The following is a 21,311-nucleotide window of genomic DNA, read 5'->3' as shown; positions in this document are numbered from 1 at the left end:
TATTATGATTTTCAGGCCTCGAGGCTACGTTCCAGCACATTGGAAGCCTGTCTTTCTCCGGACCGGCGCAGGAAGTAGTCCCGGCCGCCGGAAGGCCGATGGGTCCCTCCGCCGCGGGGGGGAAGAGGATGGCGACCTCGTCGATGCCGGAGTCGGAGAGGAACACCGCTACGAAAGCGTCAGGTGAGCTTCGGTGAGAGTCAGGTCGCCACACCGCACCCTGCCAGGAAGTGGGGCCACACTGCGGGGAGACCCGGCGGCGAGGTCCCGGGCCGGCGGGGCTGTCCGAACAGGGCCCCGGGGTCCCAGGCCCTTTAGTCGCTCTCGCACTTGCCTGAGCGGAAACCCGGCGCCGCCACAAGATGGCGTCGGGCCTGGAGCGCAGGCAGCGCCGGGGACAGCCCCTAGTCGCCAGGCCCCGGGACCGTCTCTGTCAGCCCCCTCCGCACGGGCGCCAGGGGAGGGGGGAGCAAGCCGCTGACCCAGGGGGCCTGCGGGCGGTACCACCGACCTTCCACCCGGGGGGACTCGGGGGCCCGGAGGGCTGAACCACTGAGGCCACACGGGGCCTGTAGAGGGAACCACTCTGCGGGAATCGTGGAGGGGAGGAGAAAAGGGTCAAGATTCCCCGCCACTGACCACCCTCCCAAGGATGACGGAAGGGCCGGATCCTGGGAGGCAAGGCTTCCTGGTCCTGTTTTTCCGAAGCAACCCGTCGCCGTACCCTAGAAGGCCCCGCCCGGTCGGCGACTCAGTGTTTGCATCTGCGAAATGGGCACATGGGCGCAGCTGAGTGGGCCGCGGGGACCGGGAATGAGGCCCACCGGTTCTAGACCCGATCACCTCCTCCCACAGAGTGAAGGCCCCGGACCTTGGGCCCCCCTCTCAGACAGCCCCCCGAGCCGATGGAGGAAAACGAGGTGGAGAGCAGTAGCGACGCGGCGCCTAGGCCTGGCCGGCCAGAGGAGCCCTCGGAGAGCGGGTTGGGTGTGGGCACCTCGGAAGCCGTGTCGGCCGACAGCAGCGACGCCGCGGCCGCCCCGGGGCCAGCGGAGGCCGACGATTCCGGCGTGGGGCAGAGCTCGGACCGCGGCAGCAGCTCGCTGGTATGGACCGCGCTTGGGTGGAGGCAGCGACCGCAGGCAGCAGTGCTTGGCAGTCGGGGAAGCAGCCAGCAGGCTTGCTTGTAGCTAATAATTTGTTTATGGTTTACTGTGACCCAGGCCCCTAGCATGGGTTTTCTCATTTAAATCTCGTACCTTGTAAGGCACATACCACTCTTTCCACATCTTACAGAAAAACAAACGCGCACAGAGTCAAGATTCAAATCTAGGCTGTGTGTGGGCTGCGCTTTCCACTGTTGCCCTGGTTCACATCTTGGCTCTTCTGCTGATTCACTGGGAGATTTCCTGGAGCCTCAGTCTTCTGTCTGTAAAATGGAGCAGAAATACCTATTCCTGAGGGTGCTCCGTTGTGAGCTGCCACCAGATATTTTCTTGGAAACGCTTTATAACATAGTCTCATGGCTCTGCCACCTCCTAGCTCTGTGGTCTTAGATAAGCTCCCCAGGCTTTAGCTGTCAGTTTTCTCATGTGTAAAGTGGGAATAATAAATGTCTGCCTCAGAAAGTTGTTTTTTTTTTTTTTGAGAGTTAAATGAATATATGCAAAGCAGTTAACACGGGGCTCAACATGTGATAAACACTCAGTAAATATCCACACCCTCACCATTGTCATTATTTGTCAGATAGTGATCATTTTTAGGACATCACATCAACAGCACACAACAACAGCCTCCACTTTGGGGCTCCAGGGGTTTCACTGGCTCAGCAGAGATGGACTTGGCATGTGCCCAGTTTGTGCTCGACCCTGGGGTTATAGCAAGAGACAAGAGAGAAGTGGTTCTGGCCCTAATGAAATCTGACTTGGGAGCCGTAATACCGCAGAGTGAACCATCAAGTGATGGGGGGACACAGGCAACTAAAATGCTGAGGATAGAGGGGTCCTAACTTGGCCTTGGGGATCAGGATCAGCTTCCCAGGAGAGGTACCAGCTGAGTGTCTGAGTAGGAATTAGCCGTGGTGTGATGCTATGAAGCGTTTGAAGGCAGAGGGAACAGCTCATTGACAGCATGGTGAAACCAGCTTCACCTGACTATTGTGTGGGGGCAGGAGACGTGGGGCATTATACCTGATCAGACCCAGGGACCCTGGGGCTTGTTTTTGGGGAGGCTCCGTGACTAGAGGGCTTCTCCCACTGGTCTTCTGTGTGGATGAGGGTGTTGGGTGGCTCCACTCTCCATATCCTTGGGCCCCTAAGGAGCCCCATCCCTGGCTCCTAAGCTTCCTCTCTCCCTGTTTCCTGACCCCCAGGAGGAGGTATCTGAGAGCAGCTCCAGCACAGACCCCCTACCCCATGGCTACCTCCCTGACTCATCTTCTGTTTCCCGCGGGCCAGTGGCAGGGGTGACGGGCGGCCCCCCAGCCCTGGTGCACTCCAGTGCAGTGCCAGACCCCAACATGCTGGTGTCCGACTGTACGGCTTCTTCCTCGGACCTGGGCTCGGCCATTGACAAGATCATCGAGTCCACCATCGGGCCCGACCTCATCCGGAGTGAGTCAGGCCCTGGTGGGCAAGAGTTGCCCCTCCAGGGTTTCCCTACAGAACCAGCTGTGCAGACTCAGGCAGATAACTTTATCACTCTGAGGTTGTAATGTGGAGGCAGTAACCCCATCTCATAGTACTAAATGACATGAGGATTTACCTGACTTTGGGGCTTTCCTGGTGGCTCAGATGGTAGAGAGTCCTCCTGCAGTGCAGGAGACCCGAGTTTGATCCCTAGGTCAGGAAGATCCCTTGGAGAAAGGCATGGCTACCCACTCCAGTATTCTTGCCTGGAGAATCCCATGGACAGAGGAGCCTGGTGGGCTATAGTCCATGGGGTCGCAAAGAGTCAGACACAGCTGAGCGATTCAGCACAGAATACCTGACTTTGCACTGGAGTCTGTTCTAAACACTCTACCTGCAGCAGTAGGTCATTGATCCTCTTGGTAACCCTGAACAGTACCTGCTGCTACTGTTCTCACAGTCTAGATGAGGAAACCGAGGCACAGAGGATGTAAGCCAACACAGCCACTGTCATCAGCAAGTGTTGGGCCATAAGCTCAGTCTGACTCCGAAGCTGGTGCTTATCAGAGATCTGTGTAAGGGTCGTAGCACTTGGAAAGGCCCTGAGGTAGTCTCAAAAGCCAGTCCTAAGAAAGTGGTGCAACAGCTGGGCCTTAACCTTAGAGAACACTGGGGAGGAAAAGAGGGAGACCTTCCAGGTGCAGTGGTTAAAAGGCGGACAGCTGTGGACTGGCTGCGGGGCCAGCATGTCACACATCCCAGACGTCCCAACAGCCCTGCCCTGGACGGGAGGTGGGTCACGGGGCAGCCGATTTCACAGTCACATGGGTGAATCGGAGTGAGTGTTGGCATGACGGTTGTCCTTATCAACAGGGCATCTGCCCCTCCTGTCTCTGCCTAGGCTGCATCACTGTGACCAGTGCGGAGGGCAGCGGGGCCGAGGCCACACGGTACCTGATCCTGCAGGGACCAGACGATGGTAAGAGCCCAGCACCAGGCCCAAGGAGCCCTGCCGTGGGTGGGGGTAGGACAGGAAGGCTCTGCCGCACTCACTGTGTGATCTTGGCAGGTTATCCGCTGCCCCTGGCCTCTCGGTTTCCCCATGGTTACTATGGTGGGCGTGGGTTCTAGGACCCCTGGGCTTGCCTGAGAGGGGCAGTGGTAGCTCATGGCCAGTCTCCCTCTCCACTTCCCTCTGATTCCTTCACCACCCCCGCCAGGCGCCCCCATGGCATCACCGATGTCCAGTTCCACCCTGGCCCATAGCCTGGCAGCCATCGAGGCCCTGGCCGATGGCCCCACATCCACGTCCACGTGCCTAGAGCCACCAGAGGATGCGCAGGGTGGGCCCAGCTCCCCGGCGCAGCCCCCCCTGGGTTCTGGCGCCGAGGAGCCGGACTTGCAGAGCCTGGAGGCCATGATGGAGGTGGTGGTGGTGCAGCAGTTCAAGTGCAAGATGTGCCAGTACCGGAGCAGCACCAAGGCCACGCTGCTGCGCCACATGCGGGAGCGGCACTTCCGCCCGGGTGCGTTGATAGCGGCTGACCTGCCCGCCCACACATGGGGTGCCAAGAGTCAGACTTGACAAGCTTGTTGTACCCTGCTCCCCCACCCCCAGCAGCAGCAGCTGGTAAGAAGGGGCGTCCGCGCAAGTCGGGCAGCTCGGCCCAGCCCCAGGAGGAAGAGGGCCCAGAGGAGGAAGACGACGACGACATCATAGATGCTGGTGCCATCGATGACCTGGAGGGTAGGTTCCCAGACCTGCTGCCCTCCCACATCTGCATATACTGAGCTCCCTCTGGCCCACATGAAGGGCCAGGGAAGAGGAATTGGCACAGGCGCAGCCAGGAGCGCCTCCAGCAGAAGATAGGAGGAGTTGGGGCTTTGGGACCAGGAGCTTCATGTGCAGTTATCCAGACTGTGCACTGAGAAACAGCACTGTGTCCAAGGGTCACGTCCCATTTGTCCAGCAGAAGCAGAATGCGAGCCACGTGTGTGCTTTTTTAGTAGCTGTATTAAAGTAAAAAGATGAATTTAAATCAGTCATATATTTTATTTACCTATTATGTCTAAAATCTAATTTCAGTATGCAATCATTATAAAAAATTATTAGTAAATTATTTTTACTTTTTCTCATTGTAATGTTTGGAAATCTGATATGTATTTTATACTTAATTATACCTCAGTTTATGCCTCAGTTTAGACTAGGTACATTTTGAATGCTCAAGAGTCACAGCGAGCAGCTCCTTTAATCGGTAGCATAGTCATACTTTGTAGGCTTGAATGACTAGACACTTTTTTTCTAAACAATGACTATAAAGTGTGTTGAGGAAGGGGCACTTTTTTTCTGAATTACATTAAGGTACATATGAGCTAATGGTAGGTGTTAAGAATGGTCCAGAGAAAGGACTGCAGGGCCTCAAAGACGAGTACTGACAGTCAGCTAGGGGAACATCAGGAGGGCTTCCTAGAGGCGGCATCACTGGTGGGTTTGGAAGGAGGAGCAGGCAGGGATGGGGAAGTGGACCTCTTTCCAGGGAAGCTGACAAGGGGTCAGGGCTGAAAGGTCAAGGCTGCAGCCCTCCTTCTCTTGTTTTCCCCACAGAAGACAGTGACTATAACCCTGCAGATGACGAGCCCCGGGGCCGGCAGCTGCGGCCCCAGCGCCCCACCCCCAGTACCCTGAGACCCCGCAGGAGACCTGGCCGGCCCCGGAAGCTGCCTCACCTGGAGACCTTGGATCTCCCAGATGGTGAGAGTGGGGCCTAGGGGTGCGGGTGGGGCCCAGGGGTGGCCTCGTTCCCTGCTTGCTTCCGTGGAGCCTGGGGATGGAGTGTGCTGTGCAAAACAGCAAGTCTCAGACCCACTGGGTTGACCTATCAGCCTCCTGGTGACGGGGAAAGCCCTCCCCTGCCAAGCTCGAGGGTTAAGATACATCAGCTGTCCGATAAGGCTTTTCGGTGAGAAGCTGTCACAGCATGGAAGTTGGAATATTTACAACTGAGCTAATTATTATTAAAACAAGAAGTCTGAGGTCTGAGACGATGTCAGAGCAGCACGGATTTGGAGCGTGACAGGCTTGGGACGGGGGAGACTGCCATGGACAGAATGCCAGCTCTGCCTCCTACCAGCTATGTGACCTGGAGTGGGTCGCTTTGCCTCTTGAATCTCTCCTTCCCATGTTGTGAATGAGGTGATGGTACCTGCCGCTTAGGATTGTCATGCCAGAAATACAAGGTAGTGGTCTTTGTACATGCAGTTGTGTGTGTGGAGGAGTGGTTATATTTTTTTAGTGTTCTTTTTTTCTTTTCATTTTTGGCTACACCTCATGGCATGTGAGACCTTAGTTCCCCAACCAGGGATCAAACCCACACCCCTGGCATTGGAAGCACCATGTCTTAACCCGTGTACCGCCAGGGAAGTCCCTAGTCGTCTTTGTAAAGTAACTTTTTACTGAGATATATGTTCAGGAAGGCACATGTATGCTAACTGCACAGCTCAGTGAATTTTTTAAAAATTTTCTGTGTGTGTTTATTTTTGACTGTGCTGAGTCTTCGTTGCTTCGAGGGCTTTTCTCCAGTTGTGATGCGCAGCCTTCTCATTGCCGTGGCTTCTCTTATTGCGGAGCACAGGCTCTAAGGGCTCACGGGCTTCAGTACTTGCCGCACGCAGGCTCAGTCATTGTGGCTCCCAGGCTCTAGAGCATAGGCTTAGCAGTTGGCGCAGGGTTTAGTTGTTCCACAGCATGTGGGATCTTCCGAGATCGGGGATCGAGCCTGTGTGCCTTGCGCTGGCTGCCAGGTTCTTTACCCAGGTCAGTGAATTTCCACAAGTGAATGCACCTGAATATCCTGTTAGAAACAAGATGTTACCAGCATTTCCTGTAAAATATTTTGGATTTTTTAAAAAATATGTTTTGAATTTTTAAAACATTACAGTGAAATAGTGGTTTTGAATAGGCAGCATATTCTGATGTTTTGATGACAGAGGCTTTGCAACTGTGCCGTGATGTCTCCTCCCTCCCTCCCATCTGCTGTTCAGCCTCCCAGCCTCCCCCGGGAAAACCAGTGATTAAGTGTTCCTGTTGCTTCCCAGATCTTAGAATGTCCCTGTGAGGTCACAAGAGCAACAGTTACTTCCCTTTGACAGATGGGGGAAAAGGAGACTCAGAGAGGGGCGGGATTTTGCCTGAGGACACACAGCAGATTGGTGACCAAGTTCAGCCTGCAGGCAGGTCTTCTGGCAGGAGGTCCTGGCTCTCCCAGTGCTGCTCCAGACTGTCCCGTGTAAGGCGTGCGGTGCTGACAGCTGCAGGAGGGGATGCTGTCTAATCACGGCTGCCTGCATCTGTCCCGCAGCCTGCTGTGCCCATCAGTGGTCTGTGACGGTGTGTGTGGGGGTGTATCTTGACTGGCTCTGACACACCTGTCCACATCTGTCCTGGTGTGTCCGTGGCAGGTGTGGAAGGAGAGCCTTTAGTGAGTTCACAAAGTGGACAGAGCCCTCCGGAGCCACAAGACCCCGAGGCACCCAGCTCCTCAGGGCGGGGACGCCTGGTGGCCCTGGGCAAGGCCAACCGGGCCCACGTGGAACCCAGTGTGAGCCAGTCAGATGCAAGGAACGCAGCTTCGTCCTTCCAGGATGAGGCTGACGCCCTGCCCCGCCGTCGTGGTCGGCCCTCCAGGCGCTTCCTTGGCAAGAAATACCGCAAGTACGGGCGCCAAGATGAGGGCTGAGGGTCGGGGGTGGCAGCCCGGCCATTCCAGACCTCCTCCAACATTCTCCTAGCAGGTACTATTACAAGTCACCCAAACCGCTCCTGCGGCCTTTCCTGTGCCGCATCTGCGGCTCCCGCTTCCTGTCCCACGAGGATCTGCGCTTCCACGTCAACTCCCATGAGGCCGGCAACCCCCAGCTCTTCAAGTGCCTGCAGTGCAGCTACCGCTCCCGTCGCTGGTCCTCACTCAAGGTGTGGCGGGGGGACCGGGGCAGGAAGGGACGCTGGCTGGGAGAAGGCCCTGAAGGGGAGTGGCGGTGACGGGCCCCTTCCTGCCCCGTCTCCAGGGCGAGCGTGTCCTTTTGCAGGCTGCCCGCTGCAGAGTCACATTATGTCTTAGACTTGCCTAACCACCAGCACACCTGGCAGGTGGCCGGAACACTGCTTTAATCGCCTTCACTGTGTTACAGTCTCCAGCAGGTCCTTTTCACCATCTGCCCAGAGGTGCCTGTGGGCCTGCAGCAGCTTGAGCCTGCCTTGTACCTTGTAGATGCTCTGATGTCATCCTCATGTAGCCCAATGAGGTCTTAAGTGTTAAGAATCCCATTTTTTAATTATTATTGTTTTTGGTTGCGCTGAGTCTGTGTTGCTCTGTGTAGGCTTTCTCTGGTTGCTGTGAGCGGGGTATACTGTTCATTGTGGGGCCCAGGCTCTAGGCATCAGGCTTCATAGGTACAGCACACAGGCTTAGTTGCTCTACAGCATGTGGAACCTTCCTGGGCCAGGCACTGAATGTGTGTCCCCTGCATTGGCAGGCAGATTCTTATTCCACTGCGCCACCAGGAGACTCAAAAGGTCCCATTTTACTGCCCCAGGAAGCTACAGCTTGGCTTGGCCAGAGTGGAACTGGGCATCGTCGGGGCTGGGAATACCTCGAGCTCCGAGGGCCCGAGTTCTGTGCTTTCTGCACACACGGTGCTTCCTCCCTCAGACTGGGCCTAGAGGTTGTTCTTTGGACCTCGACAGGAAGGGTGGGGAGCAGGGATTGTTCCGAGGTGCAGTGGGGAGGGACAACTCTAAGGCTGTAGGCACAGGGCAGGTGGGCAGGAAGGCAGGTTATGTCCCAGCCCTATCCTTCTGCCTGTCTCCCAGGAGCACATGTTCAACCACGTGGGCAGTAAGCCCTACAAGTGTGACAAATGCAGCTACACCAGCGTCTATCGGAAGGACGTCATCCGGCACGCGGCTGTGCACAGCCGGGATCGGTCAGTAGGGCTGGGGAGGCAGAGGCCCGGGGTGACCCCAGTTCCCGCATACTGAGCCCCTGCTCTGGGTCAGCCCCTTCGCAGCACATGACAGACATGGGAACGGCAGACAGTTCATCCCAGATCACTTGGCTCAGAGCAGGGCCACGGGGCCGCCTGGAGGTCTCTTATTCGGTCTCTTTCCTGCTTCAAGCTTTGTAAATTGGGGACTGTCATTGTCGAGGTGATTAAAGGAAATCGTGTACCTAAAGGGGCTCGGAGAAGGATCTAAAGCCAGTTCTCTGTTACACCTTTTTCTTTCTTTCTCTTTGGCATGACTTGCAAGTTCTTAGTTCTCTGACCAGGGATTGAACCCAGACCCCAGCAGTGGAAGTGTCGAGCCCTAACCATTGGACCATCAGGGGATTCCCTCTTAGAGGTTTTTCTTTAAAAATACAAATAAAAAGGAAGGAGGAGTCCTTTGTCCGCATGAGATTAGGAATACCAGGTTGAACAAGCACTTGGTTCGGCATCTCTCTATCGCTGCATAATTTCTCAGTCTTAAAAACACAAATGTGTTTTGTGACAGAGAGAATGGCTTGTTCCTAAAGTTAAGTTGAACTTACTTACCGCATGCCTCTTCACATTTTCTCCAGTGAGCTCCAGTGGGGGATGCCCTTCTCACAGAAGGGGGCTAGGGTCAGGGCTGAGACTGGGTCCTGTCGATGGGAGAGGGTCTGGGGTGGGATTGGGCACTTGATGGTCTGACTCCTGCATCTTTCTCCCCTAGGAAAAAGAGGCCAGACCCGGTGAGTCAGGGGCTCGGGCCTGGGAAGGGCGCCTGCTTGTGGGCTGCCCGTGGGGTGGAGGGGTGGGGGCGGGAGGCTCAGGCATGGGCTCACCCTCCCTGCTTGCCTTCTGTGTCCACCCGGCCCCTTCTGCCCCTTCCCAGACCCCAAAGCTGAGCTCCTTCCCCTGCCCCGTGTGTGGCCGTGTCTACCCCATGCAAAAGAGACTCACTCAGCACATGAAGACACACAGCACCGAGAAGCCCCACATGTGCGACAAGGTGGGTGGGGCTGAGTGCAGGGCTGGGGCTTGAGGGGGCCTGCTGGGGGGCGGCTCCCTCATCTAACCCACCCCACCCCCTGCAGTGTGGAAAGTCCTTTAAGAAGCGCTACACCTTCAAGATGCACCTGCTCACGCACATCCAGGCTGTTGCCAACCGCAGGTACACCCCCAAAGAGCCCCTGGGGCTGCAGCGCCCCGCCATGCCCCACTGCTGAGCTCTCGCCACTCCAACCACCTCCAGGTTCAAATGCGAGTTCTGCGAGTTTGTTTGCGAGGACAAGAAGGCGCTGCTCAACCACCAGCTGTCCCACGTCAGTGACAAGCCCTTCAAGTGTAGCTTTTGCCCCTATCGCACCTTCCGAGAGGACTTCCTGCTATCCCACGTGGCTGTCAAGCATACAGGTCTGGCTGGCCCCACCCCTCAACACAGCAGGGCCCTGTAGTGGAGGCTCGGCTCTGTCTTGTCAGCCATCCCCCCACCCCCCAACCCCGGCAGCCCCAGCTCTTCAGTGGAAGGAGTTGCCACCCCACCCCACTGTCGCTCACCTGAGCTCAGATCCCAGCTCAGCCAGCTCTTCTCTGTATGACCCGGGATTGGTCTTTGCCTTCTCTGAGCCTTTCTTAGCTGTGAAAGGAGAGAATCAGAATGCCAACTCTGTGGTTGTTATAAAACCATTTGTTCCCTGAGCCCTGTCCATTCTGGGCCTGGCACTCGAGACAGGTCTTACATAGGCCCTGCCCTCACCAGAGGAAGCCATAGAAGATGGGTGGCAGAAGTTACCTCTTCTTGGTGCCTGGCCCTCTGGCAGGCACACGAGGGAAGGCTAGAGAAAGGGAGCCAGGGGTGCCCTCAGCCAGATTCCCAGCTCCTTTTGGGGAAGCAAGTCGGGGGAGAGGTGTGGTCACGTGACCTTGAACTGGGTGCTCGGAGGAAGGCCGTGAGTGCAGAGGGAGATCTGGCCGGTCTCTGTCCTGCCCACCAGCAAGGACAGAGCGTGCTTTCCCTGCGCTTGGGAGCATGGTGCTGGGAGTCAGCTGGAGGGGTCCTTGGGGTCACAGAAATGTTCCCCGAGGGGGCGGGCGATTGCAAGGACGCCTCCTGATGTGCCTGCAGGGGCCAAGCCCTTTGCCTGCGAGTACTGCCACTTCAGCACGCGGCACAAGAAGAACCTGCGGCTGCATGTGCGCTGCCGGCACGCCAGCAGCTTCGAGGAGTGGGGGCGGCGCCACCCCGAGGAGCCCCCCTCCCGCCGCCGCCCCTTCTTCTCCCTGCAGCAGATCGAGGAGCTGAAGCAGCAGCACAGCACGGCCCCTGGGCCCCCCGCCGGCTCCCCAGGACCTCCCGAGGTAAGCACAGGCAGCGGGTAGAAGGGCTGGGGGACATGGGCCCCGAGGCCATGTGACGCCGCCTCCCCCAGCCCCAGGGTCCTCGTCAGCACCTCGGGTACAATGAAATGAGCCCTGAGGGTGAAGGGTGCTGTCCTAAGCTCCAAGGAGGGGTGGGCTTTCCAGTGCTAGTAATAGAGAACGGAAGTGTCAGTAGCCAGGTCGTGGTAATAGTTTATTATTCTCTCACACAAAAGGAGTCCAAAGGGGAGCAGCCCAGGGCTGCTGTGGCAGCTCCCTGGTCAGTCATCAAGGACCACACTCTCTCAGTGTATCTTCCTACACATATGGTTCCCATTTTTGTGGTTGCCTCATGGTCCAGTATAGCTGCAGGAGCTCCAGCCTTTCTCACCATCCCAGACAAGAAGCAGGAGGAAGGGATGGGGGAAGAGGAAAAAGGATGCCTGCCGTCTATCCATCTTATCTTCCTCATGAACTTTACCAGAAGCTCCTGCTTAGCTACATGGCCACGCTTTATCCAGCTGCAAAGCAGGCTGAGAAAGACAGTCTTGTGGCTGAGTATGTTGCCTGCCCCCTCCTAGCCCCTAAAGATGGACCACCACAATGTGCTGGCAGAGCAGAGGGGCTCTGGAGTCAGCCAGCCTTGTGTTCAAGCCCCAGTTCTCCTCACTAGCCGGGGGATCCTTAACCTTAGTCAGCTCATTGTAACGTGGAACTGGTAAATATCTTGAAGAGAGTAAGGATCAAACAAGCCCAATAGATGTGAAGTATCTGACACTTCAAGACACAGGAGGTGTCTTGAATCTGAGCTGCCCCCTGTCACCCTTGGCTATATTCCCACCCCGCAGATCCCCTCAGAGGCTGCACCTTTCCAGTCCCCTGAGACCCCCCCACTGCTCTGTTCCGACACCCTGGGTGGTGCCACCATCATTTATCAGCCAGGTGAGTTCTGCAGGAGAGTGGGAGCAGGGACAGGGCTCGTGCTGGTGGGGGCCAGAAGCTGGTGGGGAGGGGGCTTGGGTGCCAGTTTTCCAGCTCTTCCTAAGGCTCAAGTTCCACCCGACCCAGGGACTGCGGAGTCGACAGCTGTGGCCACGCAGACAGCCTTGGACCTGCTGCTGAACATGAGCACTCAGCGGGAGCTGAGTGGCACAGCCCTGCAGGTGAGCTCCTTCCCAGCGTGGCTGCACCCTGGGTGTCAGCTCTGCGCTGGACACTGGGAGCGGAGGCAAATGGTGAAACAGACATGCCCTGCCCTCAGGGAGCTCGCAGGTAGTGGGAGATGGATCCACTGGACCCCAGTGGGCAGGTGCAGGGGAGGGGGGCCGCCATGCCAGGGAGGCCCAGGAGACCAGGGAGGGCAGACGGTCTCCACTCCACACCCTGGAGTCACCAGCGACACCCAGCATGCTGAGCAGTAAGCGCCACACTGTGCTCAGGGCTCTGAACCAGCTTCCCAGCTAGCCCAGCGTCCTCACTCCGTGCCACCTCCCACAGGCCAGAGGTTCCCACAGCTTTCTCTGACCTCTCACGGGGTTCAGACACCTTAAACCCAGCACGTCCGCCCCAAGTTCATCATCTTGACTTCTCGCTGCCCCCAGCTGCCTCCCCGCACTTCTCCATGCTTCTCTAAGGCAGGGAAAGGTCTGTCAGCACCTCCTGTCTCTTAGCCTCTTGGAAGGATGGAATCTGTGTGTTTGAGATGATCAATTCCAAGAACTTGGAACAGTAACATGCTGCCAGGGGGACAGAGCTCCGTGGACGAGGGGGCCTGTTTTGAACCTGGAAATCTTCATAGGCTTTAGTTTGTAGCATTTGCGGGTAGGCAGAAGTTTTAGATTTTTAGATAGTTAAGTGTATTTATAGTTTTTGCTTGTGGTATCATCCTTAGAAAAGCCTCTTCACCTCAAGATCATATAAACATTCATTGGTATTTTCTTCTTAGTGTCTCGTTTTTTACACTTAAGTCTTTACTCCACCTGGAATTTATTTTTGGTATATGCATAAAGGTAGGGGACTGACTTTATTTTTTTCCCAAAAGTTGTCAGTGCAGTAGATGGAATCCTCTAACTTCCCCAGTCACTTGAAACCTCCCCTTTTTCACGCAGTAGATTCCCTGTGTTTCTAGACAAGGTCTTCTCTTTCAATCTGTTTGCCATTCTCATGCCAGTATCACGCATTTTGCTTCTGACTACAAAAACATATGCTTGTTTTTATAAACCCAAAATGAGTGTTAAGAAATGTTCTGTTCAGAGGGTGAACATCTTTAAGTTTCCTCCCCTCGCCTTCATTTCCACTGTTAACAGGTTAATAAGCATTTCTGCAGAGTTGTGTCCAGGTGCTCGGTAACACAGACACCTTCTGATCTCTAAACAGTAGGGTCATGGCATCTGTGCTTACGGACAGCCTAGCTCTCCTTCCCTCTGCAGCCTGGCCGCGCACACATGTCCACTCCTTCCTGACGTCTCCACCTCATTCCGTCTTGGGGGTGTTCTGAAGCTTATCTTGTCAGTCCTTTATTTGCGCATGGTTTCCAGTCTTTCAGGAGCTCAAGGCAGTGCTTCCGTGAACATGTATTTTCTGGTGTTCATAAACATGTATTTTAGTGGTGGGGTTAAAAGAAGCCTCCTAGAAACAGAATCAGTGGGTCCCACCCCAAGCCTGACTCCTTCTAAAATGATGTGTCAGCACTTCCCTGGTGGTCTGGTGGCTTAGACTCCTTGCTTCCAGGGCACAGGGGCCAGGTTTGATCCCTGATCAGGGAACTGGATCCCACATGCGGCAACTAAGACCTGCTGCAGCCAAATAAATAAAAATTTAAAAAATGAAAACACGTGTCACCACATGACTGCCACTAGAGCATGCTTCCCCACTGCCTCGCCAGAGCTGCACGGCCGTCTTCATCAGTCTCCTCATGTCCCAGACACGTATGTCAGGGTCTTAACTGATAACTTTGTGATCAGAAGAGAGATCGAGCTTCTGTATGTTCATAGACCCCTTTATTTTCTCTCACTTACCTGCTTGTAAATTATTAGTCGTCTTATCACTTTGCAAGGGCTCTTTGTATGTACGGGAACGCCACTTTTTATCTCTGATATGCATTGTTAAATACCATCCCCCCCCCCACCCCAGGTGTCTTTGTTTCCTGGTCTCATTTTCTGATTCATGTTGCTGTAAGTTTTAACATCTTCTGTCATGATTAGGAACATCTTCTCACGCCAAGGATTACAGAAATACTTGTATTTTCTTCTAATCGATCTTGAGTTTTATTTCTTATGTTTCAGTCTTTAATCCATTTGAAGCAGACTTTGGAGTAAGGTGTGAGGTAGAGCTCTGACGATTGTTTTTTCTTACTGGCCTGTCACTTGTTCTGCCTCAGGATTTCTTAACCATGGCGCTTTGGGCTGGATAATTCCACGTCAGATAAAGCATTGGCCTGCAATGCAGGAGACCCGGGTTCGATCCCTGGGTTGGGAAGATCCCCTGGAGGAGGAAATGGCAACCCACTCCAGTATTCTTGCCTGGAGAATCCCATGGACAGAGGAGCCTAGCCGGCTATAGTCCACTGGGTTGCAAAGAGTCGGACACGACTGAGTGACTTCACTTTCTTTGGCTTCTACCAGCTAGGGGCCAGTATCCAACCCCCTGCCCCCTACCCACCCACCCAACTGTGACAATCAAAACTGTCTGGAGACATTACCCAGTGCCCCTATGGGGCAGTAACACTATCCTGTCCTTGTTAAGTCTCTCCAGTGCCCATAGGGGTCAGTAATGCTCTATCCTGTGCTTGTAAAGTCTCTTCAGGGCCCCTATGGGGCAGTAACACTTTATCCTGTCCTTGTTAAGTCTCTCCAGTGCCCCTCAGTTCAGTTGAGTCCAGTCGCTCAGTCGTGTCCGACTCTTTGCAGCCCCATGAATTGCAGCACGCCAGGCCTCCCTGTCCATCACCAACTCCCGGAGTTCACTCAGACTCACGTCCATCGAGTCCGTGATGCCATCCAACCATCTCATCCTCTGTCATCCCCTTCTCCTCCTGCCCCCAGTCCCTCCCAGCATCAGGGTCTTTTCCAGTGAGTCAACTCTGCATGAGGTGGCCAAAGTACTGGAGTTTCAGCTTTAGCATCATTCCTTCCAAGGAAATCCCAGGGTTGATCTCCTTCAGAATGAACTGGTTGGATCCCCTTGCAGTCCAAGGGACTCTCAAGAGTCTTCTCCAAAACCACAGTTCAAAAGCATCAATTCTTCGGCACTCAGCTTTCTTCACAGTCCAACTCTCACATCCATACATGACCACTGGAAAAACCATAGCCTTAACTAGACGGACCTTTGTTGGCAAAGTAATGTCTCTGCTTTTGAGTATGCTATCTAGGTTGGTCATAACTTTCCTTCCAAGGAGTAAGCGTCTTTTAATTTCATGGCTGCAGTCACCATCTGCAGTGATTTTGGAGCCCAAAAAAATAAAGTCTGCCACTGTTTCCACTGTTTCCCATCTATTTCCCATGAAGTGATAGGACCAGATGCCATGATCTTCGTTTTCTGAATGTTGAGCTTTAAGCCAACCTTTTCACTCTCCTCTTTCACTTTCATCAAGAGGCTTTTGAGTTTCTCTTCACTTTCTGCCATAGGGTGGTGTCATCTGCATATCTGAGGTGATTGATATTTCTCCCAGCAATCTTGATTCCAGCTTGTGCTGCTTCTAGCCCAGCGTTTCTCATAATGTGCTCTGCATAGAAGTTAAATAAGCAGGATGACACTATACGGCCTTGATGTACTCCGTTTCCTATTTGAAACCAGTCTGTTGTTCCATGTCCAGTTCTAACTGTTGCTTCCTGACCTGCATACAGGTTTCTCAAGGGGCAGGTCAGGTGGTCTGGTATTCCCATCTCTTTCAGAATTTTCCACAGTTTATTGTGATCCACACAGTCAAAGGCTTTGGCATAGTCAATAAAGCAGAAATAGATGTTTTTCTGGAACTCTGTTGCTTTTTCCATGATCCAGCGGATGTTGGCAATTTGATCTCTGGTTCCTCTGCCTTTTCTAAAACCAGCTTGAACATCAGGGAGTTCATGGTTCACGTATTGCTGAAGCCTGGCTTGGAGAATTTTGAGCTTTACTTTACTAGCGTGTGAGATGAGTGCAACTGTGCGGTAGTTTGAGCATTCTTTGGCATTGCCTTTCTTTGGGATTGGAATGAAATGTGACCTTTTCCAGTCCTGTTGCCACTGCTGAGTTTTCCAAATTTGCTGGCATATTGAGTGCAGCACTTTCACAGCATCATCTTTCAGGATTTGAAATAGCCCTAGGAGGCAGTAACACTTTATCCTGTCCTTGTTAAGTCTCTCTCCAGTGTCCTTAGGTGGCCGTAAGGCTCTATGCCATCCTTGTTTAGAGTCTCTCCAGTTGCCAGGAACACATAGCTGGGCTCGTGTCCGTGAGTAGCAGCAGCACTGGATCCGGCTGGAGCGTGGGCAAGCTTTGAGGCCCGGAGATATGAAAGGACCTCGAACGCCAGCTCCTGCCACCCACCCTGCCTGTCATGCTGTTGCAGGTGGCCGTGGTGAAGTCAGAGGACGTGGACACAGGGTTAGCGTCCTCTGGGGGGCAGCCCTCCCCAGCAGGCGCCACTCCCCAGGTGGTCACCCTCCACGTGGCAGACCCAGGAGGCAGCGTGGCCGCTGAGAGCCAGCTTGGGCCCCCTGACCTGCAGCAGATCACCCTGGCACCTGGGCCGTTCAGCGGGGCTGGCTATAGTGTCATTTCGGCCCCCACCGTGGAGGAGGGCACTTCGACTCCCGGCACGCCTTACAGGTGAGCCCTGGGGCCATTAATAGGTGTGGTGAGGGGAGTGAGGGGAGTGAGGGGAGCACCCCGCCCACCCACGCCTAGTTCGCAGGAGGTAACACTAATGCATGTGAAACGACTGGGCTGTAGGGGTGTGGTGTCCCTCACGGGGTAAGGGCTGCTTAAGAAATTCCAGGCACTTGACAGTTGTGGACTCCTTGACAATTGTAACCACTCCCGTGGGCGGGGTGTTTAGGGAGTGCAGTAGCGCCCTGAAGGTCAGATGTGCTGTGGATCTGAGCCTGGCCTGTGGCCCATGTGCTCCTGGTTCTGGATCCCTGGGGTCTGGCCAGTTCTGACCTTCGTCACACGCTCGGGCTCCTCAGCGACATCAGAGGCCCCACCGCTGCACTTGGGTTCTTCTAGGCTGAGCGAGTCTAGGGTAGAAATGTTCGTTTTCCATGTTCACTGAACCCCTGGGCCATCAGAGGAAGCCCTGAATTCCATACGGGATGGGAGTCAGGAGCCCTGCCTTCCCTACTCACCCTCTCCTCCTGCCCCGCTTGGGCAGACTTGGGCTTGATTCCTGGAGCCCTTCATCTCATCACTCCATGCCCATGAGGGAGTGGGGATGACCACTGCTCAGCTGGACACTGGACACTTGGTCCCTGCTTGTGAAAAAGGCAGCGGAGGTCCAGCTGCTAAAGGGAGGAGCTGGGGCCAGCCTGTGGTGGTTGTGGTCCACTGTGAAAGGGGGGCTCTCCCAGGGAAGGGGCTCCCGTAGCCCGCCAGCCTCCCCTGGAGCTCTGCTTCCCACTCCTGGCATCTGTGCCCACAGCGAGGAGCCCCCGGGGGAGGCAGCCCAGACCGTGGTCGTGGGTGACACCCTGAAAGAAGCTGGCACGCACTTCATCATGGCAGCCGACGGGACCCAGCTGCACCACATCCAGGTGAGGCTGGAGGGGGGCCAGTCCCGCCCCCTGCTTCCGGTCCTTCCCCCAGCCCCCGCCCCTCTTGACCGCCCTCTTCCCTCACGCCCCGCCCCCTCTCCACAGCTGACTGCAGACGGCTCCATCTCCTTCCCAAGTACAGAAGCCTTGGCCTCCGGTGCCAAGTGGCCCCTCCTGCAGTATGGGGGGCTGCCCAGAGATGGTCCTGAGCCCCCGGCTCCAGCCAGGACCCACCAGTCAAGGGACCCTCAGGGCTCTGCCTCCCCACCTCCTGCAGCCAGCAAACCTTTGGGCCTGGTAGTGCCCCCCTCGCCGCCATCTGCAGCTACTGCCTCATCAAAGAAGTTTTCCTGCAAGATCTGTGCCGAGGCCTTCACCGGCCGAGCAGAGATGGAGAGTCACAAACGGGCCCACGCCGGGCCGGGAGCCTTCAAGTGCCCTGACTGCCCCTTCAGTGCTCGCCAGTGGCCCGAGGTCCGGGTAGGTGCCCCGTTCCTCTGCTGGTCCGTCTGTGTAACAAAGCTTGACTGAGCACCCTCCAGGCCGGATCTTCCGTTCCCCACTGGGCTCAGAGGTGACTCAGCAAGGCCCCCGCTCTCAGGGGGTTCAGTCTGGTGGGGAGACACACCACCCTGGGATTAACACCTGACAGTGTCCCCAGGGTGAATGCAGTGCCCACACACAGGAAATGAGTCACGTGGACTTGGGGTGCCTGGGGGGACTTCCTGGAGGTGATGGCTGAGCTGGGTTGGCAGGAGCAGATGGGTGGTAACGTGAGGCAGCTGGGGAGACACGAGTTGTCCAGAAGACTGAGGTCACAGAATCCCAGGGAGGTTCCTGGGACTCCATCCCCTGAGAAGGACCAGTTCTCAGATCTGACTGCATGCTGAATCCTCACACAGCTCCGTGAGGGGAGAGGGGCCAGAACCTAGAGTGTCAGGGCTGGGGGTGACCTTCAGAGGCCTCTCTTTGAGCCAGTGCGTTTCACAGGGGTGACCTGAGGGTGAGCAGGGACTGGGCTGAGTGGCCTCATGGTGGAGCCAGCAGGTGGCACCAGACCATGAGCACAGGCCGTCTGTCCTGAGCAGCGCTGCCCCCGCCCTGCCCGCAGGCCCACATGGCACAGCACTCGAGCCTGCGGCCCCACCAGTGCAGCCAGTGCAGCTTCGCCTCCAAGAACAAGAAGGACCTGCGGCGGCACATGCTGACCCACACCAATGAGAAGCCCTTCGAGTGCCAGCTCTGCGGGCAGCGGTGAGGCTGGGCGAAGCCTGCGGGGGCTGCCGGGCCTGTGGAGGGTGGGGGGGGGGCGCCCCTGAGCCTGCATCCTCCCCCTTCAGCTTCAACCGCAATGGGCACCTCAAGTTCCACATCCAGCGGCTCCACAGCCCTGATGGGAGGAAGGCGGCAGCGCCCACCGCACGTCCTCCAGCCGGGCCCCCCACCCAGACCATCATCCTCAACAGTGATGACGAGACGCTGGCCACACTGCACAGTGAGCAGGACCCCAGGGTGGACGCGGGACTGGAGCCACTGCCCCGGTGCACGCCCTCGGGCTGGGCTGGAGCCAGGCCATGTCAGGTTTCCCTGAGAGAGTGTCCCCCCTCCTCTTTGCCCAGCTGCCTTCCAGTCCAGTCACGGGGTCCTGGGTCCGGAGCGGCTCCAACAGGCACTGGGCCAAGAACACATCTTCGTGGCCCAGGAACAGACAGTGAGCAATCCGGTGAGCGCCTGAGTTTGGGGGCCCCACTGGCAGGTTGGGGACAGGGGTGGGGGCACCCAGAAATCTGAAGCTAGAGCTGGCCTGGCCGTGACAGGAGGAAGCCGCCTATATCCAAGAGATCACCACGGCGGACGGCCAGATGGTCCAGCACCTGGTGGCGTCTGATAGCCAGGTGAGCTGCCGCTGCTGACCACCCGGACTGGGGCGCCCATCCTCCCCCACCCTCCCCACCCCCAAGCCCTGCTCCCAGGAGAGGTGAGCTGCTGCTGCTGCTGCTGACCACCCGGGCTGGGGTGCCCATCCTCCCCCCAGGAGGAGGGGGGACAATACTTTGTAAATGACCCCTCTGGGGGTCCGTCCTTGCAGTTGCCATTGTTGATGGGGTGGGTGTCCCTGGCCACCCTGCTCTGCCTTCCTTGTGAAGCTCCTGGGGACGGGCTGTCAGCGCCTGCCTCTTCTCCCTTCTCAGGTACAGTACATCATTTCCCCGGATGGAGTGCAGCAGCTCCTTCCCCAGGAATATGTGGTGGTGCCCGAGGGCCATCACATCCAGGTAGGCCAGGCTGGGACAAGGCCAGGGGAGCGGGGCGGAGAGGCACCGACACCTCCTTCCTGTGATCACTACGCAGGCTTCCTCTCTCCAGGTACAGGAGGGCCAGATCACACACATCCAGTATGAGCAAGGGGCCCCCTTCCTTCAGGAGTCCCAGGTAGAACCTTTGGGGACGCAGAGGAGCAGGGGCCCGGGCGGGGGCCTCTGAGGCCATGTCTCACCAGCTTCCTTCTCCAGATCCAGTACGTGCCTGTGTCCCCGGGCCAGCAGTTGGTCACCCAGGCCCAGCTTGAGGCTGCGGCACACTCAGCTGTCACAGGTACGGGGTTAGACCCTGAAGGCCTTGGGGGCCTGGGAGCCAGGCCTCGTTCCTGGGCCTCAGGTCACCGTCGTCTCCCCTCCCCGGCAGCGGTGGCCGACGCTGCCATGGCCCAAGCCCAGGGCCTCTTTGGCACAGAGGAGGCTGTGCCTGAACACATTCAACAGCTGCAGCACCAGGGCATCGAATACGACGTCATCACCCTGAGCGATGACTGAGCGAGCCCCAGGAGCCCAGCGCAGACCACGGATGTTGATGGGGCCTGCCTTGCTGCGGGTGGAGGCCCGCAGGGACTCCCTCCCTGCTCCACCTAGGCTCTCCAGATACTGAGCAGCCAGCATCCTGTCACTCCTGGGGAGCCAGACCTGTGCTGCTGGGGTTGGGGACAGCCATGGGCACCAGCCGGGACACGCTGGGGGCCCCAGCCTGCAGGCAGGCTTCGGGAGAGAAATTTATTTTTGTTGGTATGTATCCACTGGTCTCTCAGGCTCAATAAAGGGACCAGAGTCCAGCCTTGGCCCACTCCCTTTGTCCATGTGCTGCTACAGCTGGAACCAGGCAAGGCCTTAGGAAGCAGGAAGAGGAGCCTATTAGAGTCCACAAGGGTGGGACTGAGGTGGGAGCTGCCCGGCCAGAGGTGCACCCTGCCCCGCCTCTGTAAGTACAGTGGCCCAGGAGGGCAGACTCGTGGGGCAGCGGCCTGGTATCCGGAAAGATGGCTAGGCTGGGGAAAGTGGACAGCACCTTCAGATGCTGCTTCCTCCCCAGCCCCAGGGGAGCACTGGCTCCTTGCCTTGGATCTGAACTTGCTCCTGGCCCTTGACTGTAGAACACAGCCGGCTGCCCACTCACTGGTGGCTCCAGGCATCTAGTTTCTACCCGCCCTCCGCTCCCCAGAGGTGTCGGTGAAGCTGCTACTGGCTGTGGGAGCTCGGGGCTTACAGATGGTTGACGCTGCCTCTGGACCCTTCAGACTTCC

At 56.5% G+C, this 21,311-nt stretch overlaps 1 protein-coding gene across 5 annotated transcripts; it reads left to right on the top strand.

The window, feature by feature from the left end:
• The first annotated feature begins 100 nt into the window (after positions 1-100).
• ZNF335 (zinc finger protein 335) lies at positions 101-20,843 on the top strand. 5 transcript variants are annotated; one of them, XM_027977253.2, is made up of 28 exons: positions 101-183; positions 856-1,106; positions 2,372-2,612; positions 3,529-3,606; positions 3,848-4,153; positions 4,246-4,374; positions 5,233-5,379; positions 7,086-7,338; positions 7,416-7,596; positions 8,497-8,609; positions 9,379-9,397; positions 9,541-9,657; positions 9,743-9,819; positions 9,901-10,061; positions 10,774-11,006; positions 11,855-11,948; positions 12,075-12,169; positions 16,555-16,814; positions 17,626-17,737; positions 17,843-18,217; positions 18,849-18,991; positions 19,078-19,232; positions 19,357-19,460; positions 19,555-19,632; positions 19,930-20,013; positions 20,105-20,170; positions 20,251-20,332; positions 20,423-20,843. In XM_027977253.2, exons 2-28 carry the CDS (start codon positions 906-908, stop codon positions 20,548-20,550), a joined length of 4,032 nt encoding a protein of 1,343 aa, XP_027833054.2. In that variant the 5' UTR covers positions 101-183; positions 856-905; the 3' UTR covers positions 20,551-20,843. The 5 variants fall into 5 exon arrangements, with proteins under 5 accessions (XP_027833054.2, XP_042086142.1, XP_042086141.1 ...); XM_042230208.1 differs by having other exon boundaries at positions 101-193; XM_042230207.2 differs by lacking the exon at positions 101-183 and adding an exon at positions 457-678.
• Positions 20,844-21,311: the final 468 nt, after the last annotated feature.

This window comes from Ovis aries, chromosome 13 (genome assembly GCF_016772045.2).
Source record: "Ovis aries strain OAR_USU_Benz2616 breed Rambouillet chromosome 13, ARS-UI_Ramb_v3.0, whole genome shotgun sequence".
Classification (NCBI taxonomy): domain Eukaryota; kingdom Metazoa; phylum Chordata; class Mammalia; order Artiodactyla; family Bovidae; genus Ovis; species Ovis aries.
Note: the sequence above shows the minus strand (reverse complement) of the source record. Positions and strands in the feature narration are given on the sequence as shown.